The 25,895-nt window shown below is 36.7% G+C and overlaps 1 protein-coding gene across 1 annotated transcript; it reads right to left on the bottom strand.

Annotated features, from left to right (window-relative positions):
• Positions 1-7,394: 7,394 nt before the first annotated feature.
• si:ch211-136a13.1 (HHIP-like protein 1) lies at positions 7,395-24,378 on the bottom strand. Its single transcript, XM_044120291.1, has 16 exons — positions 24,043-24,378; positions 23,680-23,903; positions 22,000-22,413; positions 18,646-18,910; positions 18,280-18,559; positions 18,026-18,151; positions 17,801-17,944; positions 17,197-17,309; positions 16,796-16,936; positions 15,760-15,834; positions 15,505-15,631; positions 14,927-15,072; positions 14,305-14,386; positions 13,388-13,470; positions 12,975-13,256; positions 7,395-8,948 (listed from the first exon to the last, which is right to left on the bottom strand). The coding sequence occupies exons 3-16, from the start codon at positions 22,309-22,311 to the stop codon at positions 8,260-8,262; spliced, it is 2,865 nt and encodes a 954-aa protein (XP_043976226.1). The 5' UTR covers positions 22,312-22,413; positions 23,680-23,903; positions 24,043-24,378; the 3' UTR covers positions 7,395-8,259.
• Between the last annotated feature and the right edge of the window lie 1,517 nt (positions 24,379-25,895).

Genomic DNA, 25,895 nt, shown 5'->3' with positions numbered 1-25,895 from the left:
AAATAACAGAGAGGTGCTCTGAAGAGAAAACAGAAGAACCGGAGAAGAAGCATGTGCATGAAAAATAAAAATGCCCTCAGGAAGTGTGGAAGTGACAGCAAAGGAGATACAAATGGAGAGAGGAAAGGGGAGGATGAGGAGGAGGGAGGAGGAAGGAGATGAGGAAAAGAGTGGAGGAGGAGGGAGATTTTGTGTGGGTGGAAAGGAGACCAGATTGTGGATGGATGGAGAGTTAAGGGAACATGGGAGTTTGCAGGGTAATGAGGAGATGAGACAGGGGCACATAACCAAATGAGAGGATGGAAACAAACGCATATGCATGAGTTGGCTGGTGGGTTGCCCCTCAACAAGGAAATTTTTCTTTCACCTGTTCAGAAGAGCCCCCTCTGACATTACATTCATTGATACTGTAACTATAGAAAAGCTCCTCAGTGAGTGGTTTGTTGCTTGCTGGTTGATGTTTTACCTGTGTGGAACCACTGTCTGCTCTTTGACAGCACACTGCTCCTCCTTTTTTAATTTCTTCCTCTCTCATCGCTCTCTGTCTGCTGCTGCAGCCTTCGCTGCCAGCGCTGTATCGCTGAAAAGCAGCATCTCTCTTCCCTCTCTCCACCTCCTCTCCATCGCTCTAATTTCCCTCCCTTCTTTTCCCTCCATGCTTCTCTCTATATTTGTCCTCCTCTGCCTGTACCTCTGTCTCCACATCTCATATGTTCACCCTTCCTATCTCTTGTCTCCACCCCCTCCTCCCCATATTCCATCAGTTCCTCTCCACCTCCCTCTCATCTAGTCCTCCATCCTACGCTTGCTGTTGCATCCCCCCTCTCTGAGGGAAGCTTCGAGAACGCAGTGGACAGACTTGGGGAGAGGAGAGCTCTATGGACATGTGGAACAGCATTCATTGCTCTGCCTTATGAATAAAACACATACAAATGCATATAAAACACATATGCATGTCCTCTCATTTGCATGCATGTCATCGTCAGGTTGAACAACCTGACAAGTAAAGCAAGGGTTTTGTGATGCATACATACCTGAGGAACATCTATGACACAGACTCATGAGCTCAGACTTTTGCTCCCCACTGAATTTGAATGGAATATTTAATAGAAATATATTTAGATAACATTTGTATGGCAGCAGGAATCAATTTTATAGACACTTTGAAAAAGGACATTGTAAATCCTGTGAATTTTCTGTAACATTTTGTTCACATACGGTTCAAGACAGCGAAGCTCACAGTTTCCCAGTTTTTATCAAACACTTTCTGTGGCCACCCAGGTTTGATCGAAAGCTGATAATTACAACATGGCTTGGTCGCACCCTATTTGCAAACCTCATTTCAGGTTGCATGGGTCTCATGGTGGAGCAGAATTGTCCTCTAACACAGAGAAATTTGACGCTGGTTGAAGCGTTTCAGGTACTTTGGGTACTTGGGCTTCTTGTTTCCCAAACATTCATTTTAAGTGAACTATTCTCTCCAGATTGCATGAGTGGGTGAGCTAACCTTTATCAAAAATTATATGGTTATTTTTGACAGACGTCCGAGTATATTTTGACATTAAATGAGGTGCCAGTTGCTTAGTAATTTATTTGGAGCCCTGCCAGCCCAGTGTGGCCTTATGCGTCCTTCGCATGAGAGTAGGAGCGACATGTGGTGAAATCTGATGTATTTATACAAGACCACTGTAAAAAATATAAATATCATATTTTAAGTATTGAACCTATGATGAAGCACACATGACTGTTTTCTCATATTAATATGCACGCACATATCAATCTCATCATGTTGTCAAAATTAACAGTATTAACAACATTAAATAAATGTGCTCCTTAACACTACTTAACATCCACTGCCACATCTCAAAATGTTCAGACAGGAACAAGACGTATAGTCAATACAGATATAGTCTTCACATCTTCCTCTAAATTGTTGTCATACACATATTTATGCCCCTTAATAACGTTTTAATGACAAGATAATTGAGATCGGGGCAAAAGTAATCTGCAGCCATCCAGACAACATTTCCCCATAGCGTTTTCTCTCAGCCACTGAAAACGTATGCAGTTTATTAAGTACATAAAACAATATGGGCATTTTGTGAGAGATAAGATTATATAAAGAGTTTTTCTTACTTTATTGGAAAATGAAATCAATATATCCTTCTGCTTTTCTTCAACTAAAAGTTGAGAAAAGAATTTTAGCTACACTATGGCTGCCTCTGGCTAGTGAGCCCAATCTTTAATTGAATTTTATAAGAGCTTGGGTCAACTCAAAAGCCAGAAAGCAAGCTACCTTTCTACATACAAATAGGTAGGCAGTTGTATTTTTATTTTATTTAGAAAAATCTCTGCAGATTGTAATGTGAACTGTGCTAATCTAAATATATTCTTTTAGACTTAGGGTGACATAATCAACAAGTCAGGGCTTTTTCTGAAAAGCCGTTTTGGGATTAGCTAAAAATAGCATACAAAAGTATAGTACTTGGTTTTAAAAGGTGGAAAGGGTGATGAATCAAATCTCCCTCTCTGTTGAGCAATTTTTTTAAGCTTGTCTTAACCTTGAAAGCACATTATTAATGTATGAGTGAACATATACAGTAGAACTCAGCCCTGGAGCTTACAACACCATGACACCAAGCTGTAAAAAATATATTCAGAACTTCTTTTTCAGCTAGCTTCATTTCTCTTATCAGGAGTTTGTTTACCTGTTGTAGCCTATGGCCAGGAACAAAAGCATGAGTCAGAATCTAATTAAAGTGAAAATTAGTATAATATTTTGCTGCCTCATAATTGGATTTTTTTTTCTTAGAATAGAAAGTATGTTAAGCAAACTTTCATATTATCTAAAAATATTCTTTCTGTCTAAATGTCACAGTCTAAAAGCCTGTGTTATAGCTTGTATTTCTCCTCTGGGTTTTTTAAGCTCTTTTCCTTGAACTTTACGTCCATTTTCTTTCTAATCTATGTACTTACAGATTTTGCTATGATTGTTCACTTGATATATAGATAAAATGTAATTAGAAAGGGCTTTGTGTTTTTTCAAACATAATTGTGCAATAATGTAGCAGAAGTTGCTGCAAACTTACAGAGTCCTATCCTTAATATGATGGCACATCTTTAGGATGATTTACCTTGACTTTCTCTTTAATAAATAAGACTGAAAAGCTTTTCTTTTTGTTGATTTTCTGTCATATATTTAGAATCTAAATGGCTTCATTTGACACTGTGTCAAGTTTTTTTTGTTTGTTTGTTGTTGTTTTTTTGTGTGTCCAACATCACTGTCTGAACTCACAAATCCTCTGGAAGAATACTAAAAATCTGCAGAATGTATTCACACCAGTCCTATAAATACTTTAAAATATGGGTGGATTAGGAATCAAACAGACCAGGAAATGTATGCACCCATGTGAATCTGCATTTTGCATGTGATGAAGCTTGGTTTTTCCACTTTGGACCTCCAAACTCATTTTTCTCTTGTTTTCACCCAGAATTTTTCTGGGAGCTCTTGGGGAAAACCTTTATACTCAACACTCTAAAGCAGCATTAGAAGAGAAGCAAAACGGATTACAAAGTGGATTTTAAGATCATGTAGACGTACAAAAATGTTGACTACATTATCACTCTTACTGTAAGAATGATGATGTAGATCTGTAAAGACATTCCATTCTTTATTTATGCCAATCCCTTTGGAATCCGGGATATCCACTGTCTTACAATGTCTTAAGCCTACAAATGCATGTTAGAGCTAATTAATGTCACATTTAAGTCATCTTCTGTGAATTGTTGTTTACACACACAAACATTTCTATATATATATATATATATATATATATATATATATATATATATAGGGCTATTTTTGCTTACATGCAGAGCACAGGTGTAGTTCTTTTTTCTTGCTCTTCAAATTGGGGTCAGTAGCTAACCTCCACATGAGCTTGTGGCTCACTCTTGTGTTGATTTTTTGTATTGCAGGAAAGTCTTCAGATTAAATGTGCTGGTGTGATATGCTGCATGCAGAACACTGTATAAGCCGAGCCTGCAGCTGCTTTTATCCTTTAAGAAATTAAACGTATCAGTAACACGTTAAAATATTCGTAATTTAAAGCTAAATTAATCATTTCTGCTGCTTGTGCTTGCAAAATATTCCAACCACATTTGAACTGTTTTGTAAATTGATCAGCAAGTGTCAGTGTTTTCCTGAAATTGTTTCCTATCTGAAATATCTGAAATCCAAAATCTTTAATTGTTAATTATTTTATTAGATGTATTACTTGAATGGTATGACAATCAAGTACAACCCATGCTTCAATATTTTCAGTGTAATTAATAGTCTTCCCTTTGGATGAAACTGCTGTAAAATAATAGTTTCAAGGCTTGGTACATTAAAAATATAAAAGGAAGGTCAGTAGTGCTGTTGTTCCCTGTGGGCTTAACCTGAGAGAACGTTGGCCCAGTTCTGGATCAATAAATACATTATTACAGCTTTATCAGGTTCTCAATTAGAATTGCCTTTGAAATAACCAGAGTCATCTTATCCATTGTGGTGCCCTAGGTAAATTACAGATTTCTCCACCACCAAAACACTAAAAGACAACATCTGCATTACAGACTTTAAATATTTAAACATGTGGATAGACATTTGTAGCTTTTGCATATCGTGTAGACAAATTGAATAAATATTAAAGCTTGCTATCAATGTTTCATGTGTACCTCTACTTTAGCGATTCTAGAATTTAAGACAGCTTTTCATAAATATTAATTGTTGGACTGCAATATCTGGCAATGTTGCATCTAAATGGAGAATTAGATCCGACATTAAACTACTTTGCTTTTTGTCGTTATGAATGCACAGTAATGTTTTCAATTTGTTCCAGTCAATTTTTGATTATGTTGTTTTCTAGCATTTATGTTTGGACAAATTAGTAAAGATTTTCTGGGTAAACAGGCCAAGTTGAGTTCAGCATGTTATGATGTGAATATTGTGAAAGAGTTTTGCTAATATTTGATAGAACCATACCCAAAATTGGAATATTTTTTATTTTTGAGACAGCCATTTGCAAGAATAAGTAGTAGATGTTAAACTATAAATTACATATTTGTACTAATTTATCTTGCATTGTCTCCTCCAGCAGATGGAGTCCTAGGCAACCGCCTAAATGACTTGCCTGCAAAGATGTTTCCTGCGCAGATAAGACATGCTTATAAGACACGAAAGGCAGTATTGAGCTTAAGGGATGCAACTGAATGAAGTTCCTCTGTTTTTCAACTATGCAGCACGGAAAATCCATCTTGAGATAAAAGTATGCTCAGTAGCTTTGCTTGGATAAACCAGAGCATAAAATGTTCTGCCTGAAGCTTTTATCAGCACAACCCAGCAAGCAAATGGGACAAGAAAGCCAACAGCAAGCGTTTGAATTGAGGAATTAATGAAAAACATATTCAGATATATATAAAAAAAGAACAATTCCTTTCAACTCCACTATATCCTAAGGTACCCCCATATTATGTAATATTGCATTGTATTTTCCAATATATTTACTTTTGTATGTTTATGTTGACCTCAGAAACATAAACACACAATGTTGACCTCAGAAAGACTTTGTCATCAGTGCTTTTGAAGATGAATATTGTTGATGAAGGACATTTTGTGCAAGAAGGTAGCAGCACCTCTAATAATTAACCTTAGTGTATTTGCCCTGATGCTTATATCATATAAACCCTTGAAAGTGAGCATTCAGTCATTTTATATATATATAAAAAAAAAAAATCACAAACATGTTTTATTTTCTTTTAAGATAAATGTAGGTAATTTTATCATCAAATTCTCTATTATTATTATTGTAAACATTGACCGGAATAAACTTGAGGCCAAAATGAATTTTGTTTTGATACATTTGTACATTTATCAAAACAAAATGCATGTAAACTTTGTTTCAAGTTTACAGTAAACTTAAAACAAATGAAGCCAAATGATGTTTCATTAAAAATATATACACTGAGAATGAAATGAATATTTCACTTGACCTTCCTTAGGCAACACATGAAAAAATAACGGTGCGTGCTAACAGACACAATAATATTGCTTTCTATCTCACTGATCTGAGACCCATTTTGAACTGCATTTTGTGCTGAAACAGTACAATGCCTCATAGTTTGGATAACTGTTTAAAAAAACATTGAACGTTAAAATGAAGAGCTAAAAAACGTGTTTAAACCTCTTCAAACGCCTTTTTACGAGAAGCACCATCTTGAAAAAATGTGTGATTGTCCTTTGACTCTGGCCATAACATGGACTGACTGAATTAATTGAATTGATGACTGGAGCTGTCATGATAAAGATAAGTCTGAAAGCCAAGACTCTTCACATATTATTATTCATGGACCCTAAGTAACACTTCCTGTCGAGAGTGATGAAAAGTTAATGCAGGCCGATAACATTAGAACTGAGCTTGACACATGAGTGCATACAAGAAAAACTGTTTCTTTGTTTCCATTTATGTTTTTCTCTTGAGGACACATATGTAAACCTTTGTCCTGATTTAATTTTAATATATTTTATGAATTATATATTCATAAAATATATTATTTTATGAATTTGAGTAAATTTTAATATATTTACTCAAATTCAAAAGGGATGCTTGATTTTCTGTTAATCAAATTTTTATCCAAGGAAAGTATAGAACGTAACTGCTTACAGATTAAAGGTTCCTGTTTAAAGCAGCATTTCTGTTTTTAAACAGAAGCGTTTCAGCCACATTTCTTTATTGAATCCTAAATGTTAGATAATCCACCAGTGATTTTGTGACCTTGAGGTTGATCTTTTTTTCTAACTTTTCAGTGTGAGACTATGCAGCTAAATTTTCTTTTTTTTTCCCTTTTCACCAGGAGTTCCAATAATGTGGTGGATAATGTAATCAAATATTATTCCAGTCACTGCACAAAGGATTCAGTGTTTCAGAATGTTTATTATACCAATTTACAACTTTAGTGTACAAAGTATTCTGAAACTGTAAAAATACATATTCTCCAACACAAAGACTTGGTTTTTATTAATAAAACAATTTATTTTATGTCTCATTCTCTATTTGAAATACTGGTTTGGTTGGTTTCTTCATTAATCAAGGAGTTTATCAAAAATGGTGGCAGTGTTGCAGATTTTGCACCAGTGAATATAATTTTATTGCTGCTTTGACAAATGTTACCTTAGTTAACAGCAGATTGATGGAGTAAAATGACATTTATTCCATGATTTTGAGGAGGCTAATAAAAAACTTAAATATGACAAACAGTGGTAACTATAAAAAAATAAATGTGCATGTAAACAAATAACATTTCTAAATTCTTTAACACTGGTAAATGTAACATTTGTGTGTTTGGTTCTGCTGACTCAGAAATAGCAAAAAAAAAAAAAAAAAAAAAAAAAAAAAAGTCCTATTTTGACAGAAATACCACTTGCCACGGTTCTGGATTCCAGATTTACATGTGTTTTCAATAGTGGGTTAGACAACTTTTAACAACACATCCCACTTTGAAATCATGTCCATCCTTATTTGAAAGTAGTTTCTGCTGTTGATTAAAATCATGAAGTACATTTCCCCCTGAGGCACATTGGATCACTGCCACTTTACAAAACATATTTTCTTTACGTTGCTGTAGCTCTAAGGCAGTGTTTCTCAATTCCAGTCCTCAGGAATATTTTAGATGTGTCTCTGTTCCAGAAAACCTGATTCAAATGATTGGATGACCTCTTCTGCAGTAATCAAGCGCTGCAGAGGCTTTTTAATCTCTCACAGATTCAAGCCAGGTGCGTGGCAAAAAGGAAACATCTAAAGCAGCCAACGCAGGGGGTTGCGATCTCAAACTCCAGTCCTCAAAGGCTAGTGTGTGGCAACTTTAGATATCTTTTTTCTTAAGCACCCTTGGTTTCAATTAGAAGAGCTCTGCAAAGATTGTCTGTGATGCTAGTGAGGCAGTTTGGCCTTTTAATTCAAGTAGGACAATGAACACATCTAAAAGTTGAAGGATGCCGGCGCTCATAAACTCCAGATTAAAACCACTGCTTTAAAGTAATTGACAACATTGAGAGTCCAGAACGAAACCAGACGATACAGAAAACAATACTTGCCTATTGGGAAACCGGATCAAGTACACCAGGTCATTTCTAGTTTTCAGAAACAGAAACAACACATCACTTTTCAGAAAATCGAGAGTAAAACTTTAGGTGTGACAGCCTCTTCTTCTTCTTTATGTTTGCTAACCGCAGATCACCCCTACATCCTCCTCATGAGAACAGTTGTGTTTCCCCACCTTTGACCTCTTGCATTCCAGCAGGGATCTTTCTTCACCCTCACACTCCACATCATCCAGCAGGATCCTAACCCTGCTGCTGGCCTCGCCCAGCGCGGCCCTCTTCATCACCATCAACACAGTTGTGAAGCCGAGCTGCCGACATACAACTGTACCTGCCTTCCTCGTGAACAGGTCGTCACACACCGTTCCCCACTCTCCTCTGATGAAGATCTCCACCCTGCCTCGATCTGGCATACCGTCTGCGCTCACAAGCCGCACAGAGCCAGAAGGAAGCCTTTTTCCTCCTTTTCCTCGCTTGTTACCACGTCCCCGACCTTTTGGCCTTTTGTTGACGTGGTTGCTCTCTCCAGCACTTTGTGGCTTCTCTCCAGGCCACAATTTTTCATTCCGGACTTGAGGTAATGTGGTGCTGACCGGTGTTTTAGGGGGCTTGTTGGCTGTCTGCCTTGTATAAGGCGCCCATGTTGTTGTCAGAGACTGAAATGTAGTAGAAGTAGGGGATTGTGGGGGGTTTAAAGGTGGGGAGGTGGCACTACCAGATGGTCTCCAATATCTTTTAGTTGAAGTTGTGCTGTTGATTGAGGTTTGAGAAATCCTAGAGCGGACTGCAGTCATGATGGTTGCACGATAACCTGAGGGAGAGACAGAATCACCCTCTTTATTTAAACATTGTTTAATATTGAGCTAAAGCTGACAGACATTGACCTTTTTAAAAATCTTATCTTAACAATTGATGCCAAGCCACTCATAAAGGCAACACACATTGGGGGCAAAAGGCAAAATATTTTCCTACTATTTTCCATTAAATAAACACCAGTATGGTCAGGTTGATGCCAGCACTCATCCTTTCTAAAGTGGAAGAGCTTCTCATCTGTCCTCAGGAGAGGTCCAGAAATATGCTATTGCTTTATCTATATCTGACTAATAAAAATTTTGAAGAAATTAGTTCTAAAGTGGTAAAGAATATGAACAAAGTTCTCTCTTGCCAGGGCATTTAATACTTCACATGAACTTAAATACGGAACTGTGGAGAAGTCCCATCGGTCGCTCCTACTCCAGCAGTCATTATCATAATAATATCACTTCAAATTTTGGACTCACAATTCCTAACACAGTTGTCACTGGGCAGCCCACAAGAGAAAACTTCTGCCCAGACAATGTGCCAAGAACAAGTTGCAAGAACTTCCAAAACTGGGCTGCAGGAACATTCTTGCGAAAGAGATAAAAATTGGCCAGTATATAGCTAGGATGTCCAGTCTCGGTCCAACACACATGGATCAAATGATGACTCATGATCAGATCCCTGGAGAACACTGACATGATGAACAAGTGCAAACTACCACCAGGGAAAGAACTAAGAGATGCAGGACACCAAATGTTGAGGACGGACTTTGGACTCCCCTGCTAGGCTATTCAGCCTAATGCATCCACTACGTTAAAGGTGCCAACCGATGTGCATCATTTAACATGATACACCACTGCACCCCCAATGTGAGTTCCCTTTTAGTAGTGAGTGATGTTGTTAGTACTAAGCGTTAGCTTGAGTGTGTGGAGACAACATCCTGTTATCTATCTGCTGATAGATAACTGTATCTTTGTGGTTTAAAATGCAACTACATCTGGATTAAAAACTCTAAAATTTGTATCAAATCACTCGACATCGACCAGCGCACATGATGAATAAGTAAGATATTATGTTACTTGATTCAATTTTAAAAACTAGGATAAAAAATCCTTTAGTTTGGGAGATTTACAAGAAAATACTCCGGCTTCCTCCCACAGTCAGAAACAAGACTGTCAGGTTGATTGATCTTTAGGTGTGTGTGAATTGTTGTTTGTCCTGTCTGTCTCTGTGTTGCCCTGCGATGGACTAGTGACCTGTCCAGGTCAGGGCCTCTCGCCCATTGACCGCTGGAGACAGGCACCAGCACCACTCATCACTAGGGATAAGCATGTTAGACAATGAATGGATATTTAATGGCAGTCTAAAATGGTTCTTCAAAGCTTGTCCTTTCCCTCAGTTTTAAAAAAAATGGTCCTAATGAAACATTGTAAAGCGAAAAAATCAGTCTTCTTGCTTCAAATTAAGAGCTGCAGAGACTAAGGGAACATTTAGCTCATCAGAGGCTTATTAATGCATTACAGCAACACAATTATACAAATAAGTCCAGAAAAAAAGTAATGTTTGAGTTATCATTTTTCCATAAGTTTTGTGACAGTGATCCAAGTATATCAATGTTCAATCATGTTCTTATTAGCGTTATGAAAATGCTGTGATATGTTTGAATATGAAGTTGGCATTAGAACAATTTATAAGTAGCAGTGATTTTTATCAACAATGTTGTGAAAACATATTCACCACTTTACAAACATCTATTTTTACTTTTTTGACACATTTGAATAATCAAACAAATTGTATCACTAGACACAAAAGATCCTGAGTAACTATAAAATGCCGTTTTCGAAAATGGATTCTATGTACTGAGTATAAAAAGCTATCCAAAACAACATGACTAAATGTTCAAAAGGTATCGTCGCCTAACTTTTTGATTGGGTTTTGCCCAGTCTTTTTTTGCTGAATTGCTTCAATTCAACAACAATGGAGGGTATTTGAGCATGAAAATGCAGACTGTTTCCCAATAAACCAAATCACAATATTTTTGAGAGTGATGTTATTGTGAAGAGCCATAAACAGAAAACACTGACACAGACACACAAGGAGGATTGTCCGAGCTGAAACTGAAGAAGAAACATTTATTCAAAATAAATTAGCCCCAGCACTTGATTTAAATTAGTGCAAATATCTGACATAAATAAGAATTTGCCCTGCAACAAAAAACTTTTGTACCAGCCAAAGAGAAGCATGTTAGCAGGTTGTAAGCAGGAATTGATGGTCACTTAACTTTCCTCAAATTTTTTTTGAGTCTTTGTGCAAATGTTTCAAGTTGGTATTTGAGCACCTAATAATATTAAAACAAAACCAAAGAACAACACAATCATAAACAATTTCTTCTGTCATTATTTTAAATAACTTACCTTAATTTAATTAACTTTTTTGTCATTTAAATTTATAAATAATAGAGCAATTGTTTAACCCTGCAAAAAAGTAAACATCGAAAAGCTGCATCGAAGAGTATATTGTATATAAAAAATATATAGTAGTAAAATTAAGCTATTTTCAGCCATAATGATAACTTAATTTAGAACGGCCATTAAAGAAAACAAAATTAAATGCCCAGCACAATTTTAAATTCACTTTTTATACCAAAATCCCCCATAGAGTAACTTAATTTGTACGTTAATAATTTTTATGGAAACATTTCTGGTTATATTCAGTATCAAGAGGGCAAAGTGAAACGTAACTATTTGAAAACAGGTTGAGACATAAATGGCAAAGGTCCTGCCAATTCTTTACATTCCCAGATCTTAGCACCTTCTTAATTCCTAAAGTGTCACAACATCCAGGAGAAATACATCAACATCATATCCTTTGAGATATACAGTGAGCTGACAAATTGTTCAATTTTATTGTTCCCAAGGTTTTAGCTAACCATTAACTTCTCTAAAGGTGTGCGTTAGAAATCAAATTCAGATTTGCCCACCCAAAAACCCCAAAGGTGAGTTTGACGGTGAATCAAACAAAGTTTGTAGCCAAATGAGTGGTGCTTTATGGACTTTTTCCTCAATGTTTTTGTTTTTGTTTTTGAGCATACAATTTAACGATTGTTTGAACAGTTTGGACAGAGAAAAGTATTATTATCACATTTACTTGCAAACTTATTAGCTAAAGTGATATTTTTTGTCAAAGACTGTTCCTGGACATAATTTTCCCTTTAGATTGTGTTCTATCAATTATCACTTTAAACTGAGCGTTCAAAGTTAAAAGGCAAGTTTTCTCATTGACAATTTGTGCAACCGATTGCTGACCATGAGAAAAGAGGGGCATTTCTTACTTTTATCAAGAACCAGAGAAGAAGCACCAAAGAGTATTTTTGTGCCTATCAGGGAAACTAAAATGGTGTTCTGAAACATAAGATCCGCTATAGGATCCATTCTCCTTTCCATATCACAAAAAATATCTGTCATCTATTGCATATTCAGAAAGTCCTACAGAAAGTAAAAAACACCAAAATCCCCCTGCAAAATCTAAATCTTGTCAAAATGCTCACTATAGACATATCGACATATTCTTAGTCTCTGATACTAAATTATAAAACAATTCTTATTAGATAAAACCCTATCAAGCAAAAAAAGCTAATATATTTGATATTTTAGAACCCTGAAGCTGAAAGACCAAGAGCACAGTATTGTCTATCACAGCAACTGTCTCCTCTATCAGGAGGAGACAGCGTCGCCTTTCTTTCTCTCTGTTGTTATTCAACAAGATGCTAAGCAAATCACAGTGCAGGTGTTGAGTTAAAAGAATAATTTGCAAAGTCACCTTCAGAGTTAGAATTCACTCAGTCATTGCATTGATATAGCATAAAGCAGCAACATAGTGCAGCATAGAAAAGCACCAGTGTTAATACGAGCTCCCTGTCCTCGCGCCTCGGTGTGAAATACTCTGTGTGTGGGTTTAGAAGATGTGTTAACAGCTGAGCCAGAATGTGAATAGGCAGTGGAGCTAGGATGATAAACAGGTGCACCAGTAGGCCTACCAGTGGACGGAGTTGTGACAGGAATTGTTGCGCCCCTCTGGACAGTTGTTGGTTTTACTGTTGTGGTTGACGTAGTCTTTATTGGCCCAGACTGTGTCGTCTTTCGTTCTGTTGCTTTTGTTGGCTGTGGTCGAGCTGTTTTCCCTTTTGTTTGTCTTGTTGGCATCGGAGGTTTTCTTATAATTATTGGCCTTCGTATTGTCTGTTTCTTCGTAGTTGTAGATTTTGGAGTGGTCGTGGTGGGAAGAGGTGTCGTGGTTGGTTTCTTGTTGACTACAAACTCTGAAAAGAGACAAAAAAGCTATAAGACAATTAAAAATACAGATTTGGACTTGTAAAAAAATTTGGATTTGGAAATGTAAAAAAACCCAAAACAAAACAAAAAGAAAAAAACTATCCCCTCCACTACATACCCTCTTTGGGGTAGAAATGAATGAGTTTTCCCTTTATCCTCACAGGCAGAGGCTTGATGCTGCATTTTCCCGGTGGTGCTCGTCTGCATAGTCAAAAGAATAAGAAAGCAGGAAGAAGAGTAGAGAAGACCATTTAAATCTCTATATACTTTCAATCAAGTTTCCAGTCATTGCATGGCATCTACATGTTTCTTGACCATGGCTGCACCGCAAATGAATCGGTTCTACTGATAAATGACTAGAGGGAATAAATTAGCAGTTGCAAATAAGGTTTCTGCAGAGAAATCCATTAGCATAGAAACAGCCTAACATTGCCAAGATACTCATGTTAGGTTAACTTCACATTATAACCGACCTATAAATATGAATGTTATTTCAGTTTGTTTTTTTTGTTTTTTTGCATTTTTGACAAAAGCATTGCTTTCTGCTAAAAGTCATAAATTAAGACACAGTCTATTTCTGAACAATTTTAATATTAACCATAAAAATAAGAAAACTTACAGTATGTTCTCTGGGTAACAAGCTTTTTTTAAGAGGTCACGTAGAACTTACTTAAAAATTTATTTCATACGGTATATTGAGGAAAATATAACAGCCTGTGTCTTTCTTATTACTGTTGAATTATAAAACATTTCCTGTATTTGATGAAGTTTTTAGATTAGTTTTACATATAGGTATATATAAATTAAGAATTCCTCCAATCAAGAATTCATAATGCTTTCATTCAAATCAATCTTTTTCTATGATGCTTTTATTTTGGTGTTTACACCAGAGCCTTATAGATAATTATTAATTTAAACACTATCCAGAACATTGAAAAAAAAAATATATATATATATATATATATATATATATATATATATATATATATATATATATATATATATATATATATATATATATATGTATCTTGCTACCTGGAAGGATCCACTATTTTATAGATGACTCCAGATCTGGCTGTGGCACTTGGGACTCCTGTGGCTAAGAAGTACAGTTCTCCTGGAAAATGCACAAAGGAAAGGAGGAGGTTGGGGTTACAGGCATACATAGGAGGCAAGATGAAAGGAACCAGATGGAAAACAGCAAGAGAACAAAGAAGAATAAAGAAATCATATACTTTAAGTGTAGACAAAAGAAAGCCCAAGATTATAAAGGTAATAACATTATTGCTGAAGTGACATATAAATAATATAATTTCCAGAAATATCTGTTTGAAAATGCATGCAGAGTTTGCTATAACTTTTAATCTCCCACTTTCAAGAACTTCATAAAAAAGAAAATGAGAAAAAGTAACAGCGTGTGCAACATTTTACCACATTAATCAGCAGCTGATAATTCAAAACAGACTTTACAAAAAACCTCTCCTTACTCATCAGAAACAAGGCACAGTATGTTCTATCCTATGTGAGGGTTTCAAGGACCTTCTTTTCTGAAAATGAATAGATTTTTTTTCTATGTAGGATTCATAAATAACAATAATTCAAATAATAATTACCAGAGGACCTGGAAATACTGAGTATTCACATACAAAATCATTACCTGCTTCGTCTTCAGCAAAGGAGATTATGTATCTATAGTAACTGTTGATGAGTTTGGGAAATTTGCAGGTCTGGTCTCTTCCCATGCAGATTTCATTATACTGCCATTCACCTGTAGCCTCATTCTCCTTTAAAGACATTAGACGCCTCAACAGAAAGGGAGACAATTAAATACATTCAGAAGACAAAATAGTTTCTAAGCAAAATCTACAACAAGTTCACCCTACAAGTAACGATAGAACCAAGTAATGAAAGCTTTCTTTTTCTCATCACTGTATGTGGATGTAAGGGAAATAGCCACATGAATACTGTACTTGATAAGAAATAAATATTCCCATAAATAAAGAAATCATTATTGGCTCTAGAGAGGTGCTGCCTATAAAGTGTATTTGTTCAAAAATGTATTTGTGACATTTTAACAACACTGCAGTCATAGTCATTGTCATAGTTTTAACATGATATTCCTCTTTGGGATGCTATTCTTTGTTTTGCATGTATCTGAGTTTATCCAGATAGTGTGAAAATATCCATAAAGTTTTTACAACTTTGAAAATTTTAATAAATGATATGAACATCTACCCGCTCATGAAATCTCCAAAGATGTAAAGTCCATTTAGGTTGGGCATCTCGCAACCTCTATAGATGTATCCGCCTGTCACTGACTTTCCCAGTTTATGGGGGTAGTCAAAGATTGGCAAAATGTCATCTGCGAATTGAGAGGGACAGAACAAATGCATACCACATTACATAACACATTTTTTTTTTTTTTACTTTTTAGTCAGTAGTTCAGATTATGCTTTTCTATTGTCCTTTGAACATTGCAGAGTAACTCACCCAGAGATGAGTTTTGGCAGAGCTTGTGGTCATAACAGCTAAAGCCTTCTTTGGCCCTCCATCCATAGTTTCCTCCTTCAGATAAAAAGGTTCTCAGAGTCTTAGAGATTTACAGGCAAATCCGTTTTCTTTCCAAATATTAACAAATCAGATCATCACAAATATTTAGAAACAGAAAAGTCCTTCTAAGGTTTTTAAGCAACATTTTGTTCAAAACACAGAAGCACAACTATTTCCTTCAGTCTAAAGTGTCCAATGTGTAAATGTGGTTGATATGATGTGTATTGTTTTTCTCTGGCCACTAAAAACATTCATCTCTGTCTGCACTTTGACTAAGAAGGACAAAGATAGGTTAATCCAAATAGAAGTTTTAACTTGTTTTTAGTTTTGTCTTGCATCATAGAGGCCTCTATAGACTAAATAATGACATATCTGCCAACTCAGGGAAACAGTAGATTTTTGTACTATTTTCCTCTGTATTTAGTTATATTTGAATCTGGTTATAACTGATATTTTCATCTTTCTTTGCTTTTGTTTTGCTCATCCAGACTTTGCAGACTGCCAGTGCACTCTGTTCTGTTTGTCTGAAACAATAAAGCTTTACGATGCAGCTCATGTGTTTTCTCACAGTGCATTATTTTCCTTTTTACTCTGTTAGTAAATTAACATTTTGCTTATTCATCCATCTTAAACAAGACAGATGTTTAATTAGCACAGAATTTTGTAGAAAATCTAAATAAATAGTCTATTTTGATCAGAAGAGAATTAAGCCTGGATTATTGCAGATGCCATTTAGACAAATCTCTCATATACTGACATCATAAAATTATTATGGAGTAACTGAAGTTTCTTGCATTCATTTTATGATTTAGCTTTTTCTGGACTGAAAAGTGTTAGTAGGTCTTACACTAAACAAAGTTTTGCTGTTCCATTATTTTTTAAGAAATAAAGCATGGCTATTTTCGGCGTCTGCACACATTCAACATAAAGGACTTCAATGTGAAGAAAAAAAAAACAGGATCCTGCAACCTCCTACCTTTAACAATGAGGTCTATCTCTTCGTATTTATTCTGGCCAACATCACCACAAAACATCCTGCCTCTGCCTGCGCCTGTAGCAGGGTCACCGCGGTCAATGGAGCATCGCCACATGTTACGAACTCCATAGGCATAAATCTCTGCAAAGACATAAACCCGACAGGATAGTTGCACACTTTCTTATGGGCCGGATGAAAAAAATAAATAAATAAAATATATATATATATATATATATATATATATATATATATATATATATATATATATATATATATATCAAAAGCCTAAATAGGCACCTCTGAGAAAGTAAACAGAAGCTGCTTTGTTTAGCTTAAATCTGAATCTGACATTCTAGAAAATGTTTTCTATCTCAGATTTGATCAGAATTGAAAGGATTTACCAGGCCTTGCTCCCTCTTCCCCTACGAATGGATTGTCAGAGGGAATGGTGTATGGACTGCTTTCATCACTGTTGTCAATGTCAATGCGGAGCACTTTGCCAAGAAGTGCTGATCTGTTAATTACAAAGATAGAACAACAGATCGATATACACCTGGAGGCCAACATAATACTTTTCTCTTTCCATGATTAGTGCTAAAATGGTTACATTTTTCCTATCAGTGTCACGTTACTTTCCCTGTTTGAAATCATCTCCTTTGTTTTTCTCTACTTTCCAGCCTTCTTCCTGAGTAGTAATTTCTTTTTTTGTCACAACTTTCCAGTTTTTCTTCTCTCTTTGTCTACTTCTCTTTTTGTCTCTGCATGCCAGTGTAGAGTGAATATACCTAATAAAGTAACCAGTATCCTTTTCCTAGAGGAACTTAAATATGAACAACAATAATTTTGTCTACTAACACCAAAAATGCATATTTGATAATTAATTTAAATTTTCAGAATCAAAATTGTGATGAAAGCTTCATTAGTAAAAGTAAAATGAGAATTACCATTCTTGTCCAGTCAGAGTCACTTCATGGAATTAAGTGAAAATGTGAAAATTATACTAACTTGTTCTGTGAATTGCCAAACTTTCCAAATGGGTCTCCGGCTCTTCCGCCATCTCCAATAAAAATGTAGAGATATTCATCATGGCCAAAAAGCAGCTGCCCACCATTGTGATTAGAAGCTGGCTCCACCACTTCCAGGATCATTCTGCACGAGGATGGCATATGAAAATGATAAATATGCTTCTCCTTTTAAGATAAACATGTAGATAAAATGTTAAGTTCGTACCTCTCAGAGGAATGATCTAGCTGGTTATCATCATGTGCTGAGAGCATAAACTCGCTGATTCTTATTCTCTCTTCCTTCTTGACAGACACTGAGTAGTAAACATATGCCTTTCTGACTGTGTTGAACCTAAGAACAGAAGCAATGCTCGGTCTTACTTCTACTTCACATGTACTCTTAGTTAAACTTTCATCCAATAATGTTGCAAAAAATAACATTGTGTTTCATATCTTTTATGAAGAACTAGAAATAAGAACCTTGGATGCAAGGCGATGCAGAGGAACCCCCTCTCATCTCCAGCCCATCGAGATGTGAGCACAGCCTTGGTGAGATTGAGGAAAGGACGGTCGATCCTGGAGCCATTAGCCAAATACACCCACACGTAACCCAGCTGCTCTGCAACAAAGAAGCGATGGCTTCCATCGTCTGCGTGGATCATGGCCACGGGGTTGCGGAGACCATTGGCAACTTCCTGCAGGCAGACTTCCAGACAGCCTTTAGAATCCTCTCGTACTAATCCGAGGTTAGCATTCAGTTCTGGTGACAGAAGAAACTGCGTATTACCAGCTTTATATTGAGGAATAATTAATGACGTAGATTAGGGCTAATACATTCACTCGTACCTGCATCTGTTAAAACATTTGGGTAGCAATACTGCTTGTCCTTGAGTTCCAGAAAGTCACAGAAACGTCTGCGGTCCTCCTCCATTGCGGCAGTCAAGTTTGCAAACTGTTGTGAGTTCCTCTTGTCCTCCAGGAGCAAGCTGAGCGTGTATCGACAGTCCCGCCAGAAGTCTGAGCAGTAATCTCCACATAGTCCTGGCAGAACCCTCATTGGTGTGTTAGCATCCTCAGCATCATATAGGTGGGCAGCATATGGAGAGCACTCCTGAAAAAGGAAATTAGAACCCATTAATCGTTTGTGGAAATTCAAGTTATTAGTACACCACATTATTTTTTTCATCTCCTAAGTGGAGATTATAAACCGTCTGAATCCCATGACAGTGTTGTAGAAATACTGCCAGAGCTTCTCTGTGCCATATTACTAAATGGTCAGGTCAGGGTTATATATTTAGCTTCAGTATAAATGAATGCAAGGCAGGTCCACTTTGTTATTAAGTCATAACCACACAGTCCACACCCAGAATAGTGAGGAAATTCAGTGGCACGACACGCGAACCACTGGACATTTGACACTGTCGCACAGGATGAAGCCCAAAAGGGAAAACAGAAACCAAGACAACAAATCAAGGAATGTTGACAAGGAAATTACTTTCAAATAGCACATTCTAAAATGGGTTCTAAAGTGAACAGGTAGTCTTTGATAAAAGTGTTTCTGCAAAAGCGATAAAGAAAAAAGTCATACTGCAATATTTCACATTGGTGTGTAGATTCTCAGTCATCCAGGATGTCACAGTCTACTTATACAGAAGAAAATTGATTTCTTCTGTTGTTTCTTGAAGACATTAAATCTCTCATGCAAACTGAAAAAGCCTCTTGGGAATGAGACAAAACATTTTCAAGAGAGTGTAGCAGTCCAGTTGCATTCTACTTATGCATTTAGGGTGAATATTTCACAGTTTGTGCAGATATGAATACAAGTTTGAAATTACCTTCTTCTACATGGTGGTCAGGGACAGCCTTAAAAAAAAACTAAGCAAAGCTGCTTTGAATGGAATGAGAGGAGGGAGTTTGAGCATCTGATTAAGATGTCTCCAACACACCTCTCTATGGAAATTTTGTGGTTATGCTGACTTCTCAATTGACATGAACATACTAAACATTGCAATGATTGAACTGTAATGAAGGGATGGAAACATCAAGCACTGTTTGACCACTGATGTGTAACTATAGAGCAGAAGAGGATTCTGAAATCACAGACCAAAAACAAAAAGTTATTAAACGTAGGTACAATCTAAATGACTCCAGTGAGGCAGCAACAATGCCTACACAAGAGGAACACGCAGCTAATACATCTAGTTGTATCAGAAAGAACTAAAGGATTTGTATTTGTCTCCAGAAATATATAATTAAGAATCCTAATCAACTCAGATTCTGGGATTTGAAAACCAGACTGAAAAACATTTTTCATCTAAAATGATATATTTGGAGATAATGAGGAAAATGATATATTCGGAGATAATGAGGTCAACTAATGATACATTAGTGATGATACGCTTAACAGAAAGTGTCAGAGATGCAATATTGTGTTTATCAAGGCATTGTTGCTGACTACAATACCCGTCTGCATGCCATGCTGCCAGACAGAGTGCAGACAGGTGTGCAACAGTAAAAGAGATGTTATTGTTGCACTTGTTAGGAAAGATGAAGCAAATCTAGACACGTTACTCTCCTGGTGTGTGTTTTTTCACCCTATAACATGGACCACCTCAATTTCCCCAACACTGACATTCATACCTTGGTTAATAAATATCCCACAACTCTGATTATAAATACCAACTTTTCAATCACAGTTCAGTCCAAAGAAATGAATAATGGATTTATACCACAATACTCAGGACTTTTTTTCTCTGTTTGGATCATTGTGGTAGCTCAGTAATACCAGGTTTCTCAAACAGAGAAACTGTGTATGGTGGGTTAACCCGGCTGAAAACTCAGGCCTTTAAACTTATTTGACTACCAATTGGCGCTTTCTTTTTATCTCAAACCATCAAAAACTATTTTTATACCAAACACTCTAAAAAAATGAAGTCATATCTAAAGTCATATCTAAAGTCATATCTATGACCAGCTTTTTTGGGCTGGTCACAGTCAACTCATTTCCTTTTAGCATTCCTCTAGTGAAAGTTTTATAACCTAACTTAAAATAAAATCACTTGTTAACCTTATGAGTTTACACTGCTCAGAGGCAAGCCAACACTAAAACCTCACTAACAGGAGTAAACTCGTAGACACTTTGCAGCACTGTTATTACACACACAACCCAGCCTGCCCTGCATGGAAAGAACTACTGTGGGCTATAATTTCCCCAGCGGTAGAACCTATATTTTAGGATTTGGTGATTTGTCACTGCTTTTACATAGAATACGCTGCACTGAACTTCAAGAGAGACATGTATTTAGCATTTTCACAACATTGTTGTACCCCCAAAAATATGAAAACGTAAACCATTTTGTTTATGTAACTCATGATTTCAAATGAAAATATATTAGTCTGCTCAGTTTCTCTATAAAGGCTACAGCAAATTAGTGCCGCACCTATCATTCAATTTCCACACAAAGGCTGCACGTAGCTAGCATCTGGGCTGCAAAGTCAGCACGTAATTATGTAATCAGTGAGGGGAGTGAACTTCAAGGCTCATTCCAGTGATGGGGAGGTTGGGCTTTAGTGCCAGGATGTTTTTTAAGATTAGGGAAACTAAAACATACGGAAATAGAAATAGTTAGTGGATGAAATAATTTTCCAAACAAAGACTGTGGCAGAAGCAGGATTATCACACTAAACTTCTAAAATTAGAGATACATTTCAGGCTGTAACTGTGAGCCATAACTGTAATAAAATGTGTAAGTAAAATAAGTGCTGGAGGCAGTTGTTGAACTTGGTTTGTGATGTTAGACATGTTTTGTTTGTTTGTTTGTTTGTTTGTTGTTGTTTTTTTGTTGTTTTTTATGTTTTAATTTATTTCTCAGACTATTTTTTTATTTTTTATTTTTTTTTACTTTTTCAAGAAAATGAAAACAAAACAAATGAGCACCTTACAACAGATGTTCCTAAATTATGCTAGGCAGAATGTTTTGGAAGAGTTTGCTATGAGAAGTGAATGGGGATAGTGTGCAAAGGGTCCAGAGCTCAGGGGTTTTCACCTTTGGTGGCATTTCTGCATTTCTATGTAGGGTAAGCAAAAATCACAAATTTTTAGAACACAACAACCTTAGATATTTAAAAGAATCACTTACAAAATGATCATTACGACATGTAAAATAATTGCAAAGAGGCACGAAGGTACTGGTCTCTCACCTGACAGAGGATGCTGCGTATATATGCACCACATTTTGCTGAACCCAAAGTGTCAAAATTTTCCATAATTGAGTCATACTTCCTTGATATCTCTTCATCCTTCTGCAAATCACAGCATCCAAACTTGACATACTCTTTGCAGAAGACTAATTGCTGCTGAGGCCCAAATGGAGGTTTGTAATCCAAGCATTGGGGGTGACAGCTCCCCCTCCAGACCTGGAGGAGCAGCATCAGGATGAGGGGGAGATATTCCGCGAAACCTGTGTGCTGCGAGATCTTCTGATGGACCAAATCATTGGAATGTAGAGTCATGCTGTCACTCTGTTCAGGATGGTCTTTCCTTTCACCCGGAAAGGAATTTAAAAAATAACTAATGCAGCTTTGATGTGAAAATACACCAGTCTCCAACAGGATCTATGGAACACAAATGAGAGTTAAAGTTATTGATTAGCAGTTGTATTTGGTGGCTCTCGATGTAGAACCTCCATAGTGAGTGACTGTCTAATCTCATGATTGAATGTTTTATTAAATCACGGGCCTGATTCTATTAGCTTTGAATTAAAGGAGGCTGATATTTGCTATTTTGTTATCCGAGGAGAAACCTGGACATTTGTGATTTGATGCAGGTGATAAAAGTTAGCTTATCCTAGTTTGGTGGACAAGTTGAGTATCAGACAAAACTGGCTGATCATGAATGTTTTTATTTAGATTTTTAAAATAAAAAAGCTTTTAATTTAATGTGACCCAAAGTCATGAAATAATATCTACTAGCTGCACCCACGTTAGAAAATTGCCTTATCCTTAACATCCAAAAATTTGCTCTGACAGAACTAAAGACACAAAAAAAAAAAAAAGAAAATCTTGTCCAAAAAATTCAAGAATAAACTGAATCAGTGACAAAGACTTTTCTAATGCTTTCACTGTGATAAACCACAGCAAAAGCCTTTAACCCCAAATGTGGAAAAAAATGGAAAAGAGATTAACTTTCACTGGAGTGGCCAGTTTACTAATGTCACTCCAAGATCACACCAACAACCCACATCGGAGGAGAACCCAGGACAACATCAGTTGTATCCTTTAGATCAACGTGTGCAAAAAACTAAGTAAAGTAGCCTAATTAGTGGCTTAGTCAAAAACCAGAGCTCAATTTCACTAAGATTATGCACTGGGATCTAAAACAGAATGTTCATTCTCCTAAAACCTCCTGATTTTGCAAAGTGGGGTGGCCAAGCTTTTGACAGGAATGTAACTGACACATAGCCAGTGATTGCAAACAATTGATGATAGTTGTTGCATCAAAAGATGGTAAAGTCATTTTAAGGGGAGTAATTATCTTTTCACAAAAGATCAAGTTGGATCATAAACTCACTATTTTCCTGTAACAAATTAAGTCGTCATTTGAATTCCCAGTTTTAATATAATCCAGTTTACTTTGTATGATGTGCATCTTATTTACTGATCTGAAACTTTTAAGAGTGTGTATGCATATCACAATGTTTCACCATTTATTTTAGCAGTCTTTACTAGCAAAACCATTAAAGATGAGAAACTAACCAAACCAGTTTAGTTCAAGATTGTGGACATGTACTGAATTTCAAACATTGGATGCAAAATCATTAATATTCATTTGACATACAAACAAATTTTTAAGCTGTTCATATGATGTATGAACTTACACACCTGGTCTCTAGAAATGTGAAAGTGTGAAACACACTAGCCCAGCATCATAGCTGTCTGCAGGGGAACTTCAGAGGATTCACAATGGTTTACATCATCATCTCACAAAACTCATACAATTTCCCCACTTCATGTGCAAATGTCAGAATATTTTCAGCTTGACTCCGATCCAGTGGATTCTTATTATTACAAAGGTTTTTGTGCTTCAGTCCAGACAGCAAACACACCTGTGAATCACAACACAAATCATGCAGTAGCTGAATTCAAGAGTGCATTGCATCTCAGTCAGTTTTCACACACTGAAACCACAGCATAATGCAGAACCTTTAAAAAGGATACAAAAGGCTTTTCGAAATAGAGTTTCACCTTCGTCCAAGGTTTCAGGAAAATATTTACTTCCAGACTGAGGTCACCTTGAGACTCTCCCTATGTTTGCTCTGGACGCTCTCACTTGCTGCAGTGAGTGAAAGCCATGCATAGGGAGAGACAGCAGAAGAAGTGTGAGAGAGGTTCTTTCATTTCCACATGGAGCCACGCTGCAGCCTTGGCTGAAAGCCTTCCCACTGTGTGTCCTCACTCCTCCTCTTCCTCCTCCTTTCTCTCTCTTTGTTGGCTTTTTAACTCCCCTCACAAAGACATTCCTTCTCATAGCATGTGGCACATATAGCCCTGGAGTTGCAACTTTTCATCTTTCCTCCCTCTGAGCTCCCCCTCACAACCTTCTGCATTCCCACACCTCCTCTCTGTCTGTGCCGCCTCCAGACAGACTCACACCGCTGTTTGTGTGTATTGGTGTATGTGTGTGGGTACTGCTCTGTGTGTATGCGTGTGGTCAGATGAATCAGGACGTGTGCTGGAAGTGAAGTCCAATGGATTCTCCAGGCACAATTCCAAACCTGAATCTTATTTTAAAGAGCACAGCCAGCCAACTTTTGCATCCAGAGCTACATTTGCGCTCCATCTGTATCGCCCTCTAGCTCCAATAATGAAAAAAACTTTAACAGTATCAAAACAAAATGTAAAGACAGTTAAATATTTTGAATTTATTTACTTTTTCTTTAGATATTCTGATTTTGGAAACTATTGTCTGGCCTGTCTTGGCGCAGACACATAATACTTGCAAGTAACTTTATGGAAGTGGGTCAGTATAGAAGACAATAAATGGCCATTTTTTGCAGCAGAAGTAAGTAACTTTCCAGGCTGAAACACACAAATAGCAGCAAGCTGTTGAGGGATTTAACTCACTTGAAATGTGGAAATAAACAGTTTCTAATTTGTAAAAAAAAACAAAAAACGTCAAAGAGCCTGATCACAATAAGCAACCGGAAAAAGTGATCAAATCATGAGCCATCCACATTGTTGGCATTCTGGGTAAAATTTTGTAAAAACACATCAAATCCATTTTGACTGCGCTTGCAAATATTATCAAAAATATGAAATTGCAGAACTCCTGGCTTTTGACAAATTTGTAATGAGAAAGAGTGTTGTAGGATATTTAAAGTGTTTTTGTTAATTTCCTGTACACATGCAGTGTGTTATATTCAATAACAAATAAAGTTTAAGTTTAAATTTTAAAATGTGCTAACTTGTGTGGAGGTTGTATTTTTCCCAGACAAACAGATGCCAAAAAAATCAAACAATCAGCCTCACATCCCCAATTATGTCTCTGCTACCCAGATCCCCTCCTGCCATACACACCCCACACACACCCACACACACCCCAACACACGCCAGCACACGCACACAAGCATTAACAAAACATTACATTAATAATGCATAGATCTGTCTTGCACATTGTCAGGTTGTGTCACCAAGATCTGACTCTTTTGGATTAGAAAACACTTCCAGAGTGAGGTGTCACATTGACGCAATCATTGGCATAAATACATGCTTTGAGCAATGAATTATCCATTCTGAACAAGTGACGTGCGTTTGCAGGTTATAAACGGTGTGTACTAGTTGTTTTGAGAAATACACTAGCTGTTGTGCAAATGTTAATACTGACATGCAGATTTAGATTCAGTCTTTACTGAATCTGCCAGGTTTTTAGGGTTAAGAAGGTTTACAAGAGGGCGTGCTGTGGTGGCGTAGGGGATAGCGCGACCCACGTTTGGAGGCCTTGAGTCCTTGACGCGGCTGTCGCAGGTTCGATTCCCAGACCCGGTGATATTTGCAACATGTCTTCCCCCCTCACCTTCAACCCTTTCCTGTCAGCCTAC

This window comes from Gambusia affinis, linkage group LG06, assembly GCF_019740435.1.
Source record: "Gambusia affinis linkage group LG06, SWU_Gaff_1.0, whole genome shotgun sequence".
Taxonomy (NCBI): Eukaryota; Metazoa; Chordata; class Actinopteri; order Cyprinodontiformes; family Poeciliidae; genus Gambusia; species Gambusia affinis.
This window is presented reverse-complemented; position numbering and strand designations above follow the sequence as displayed.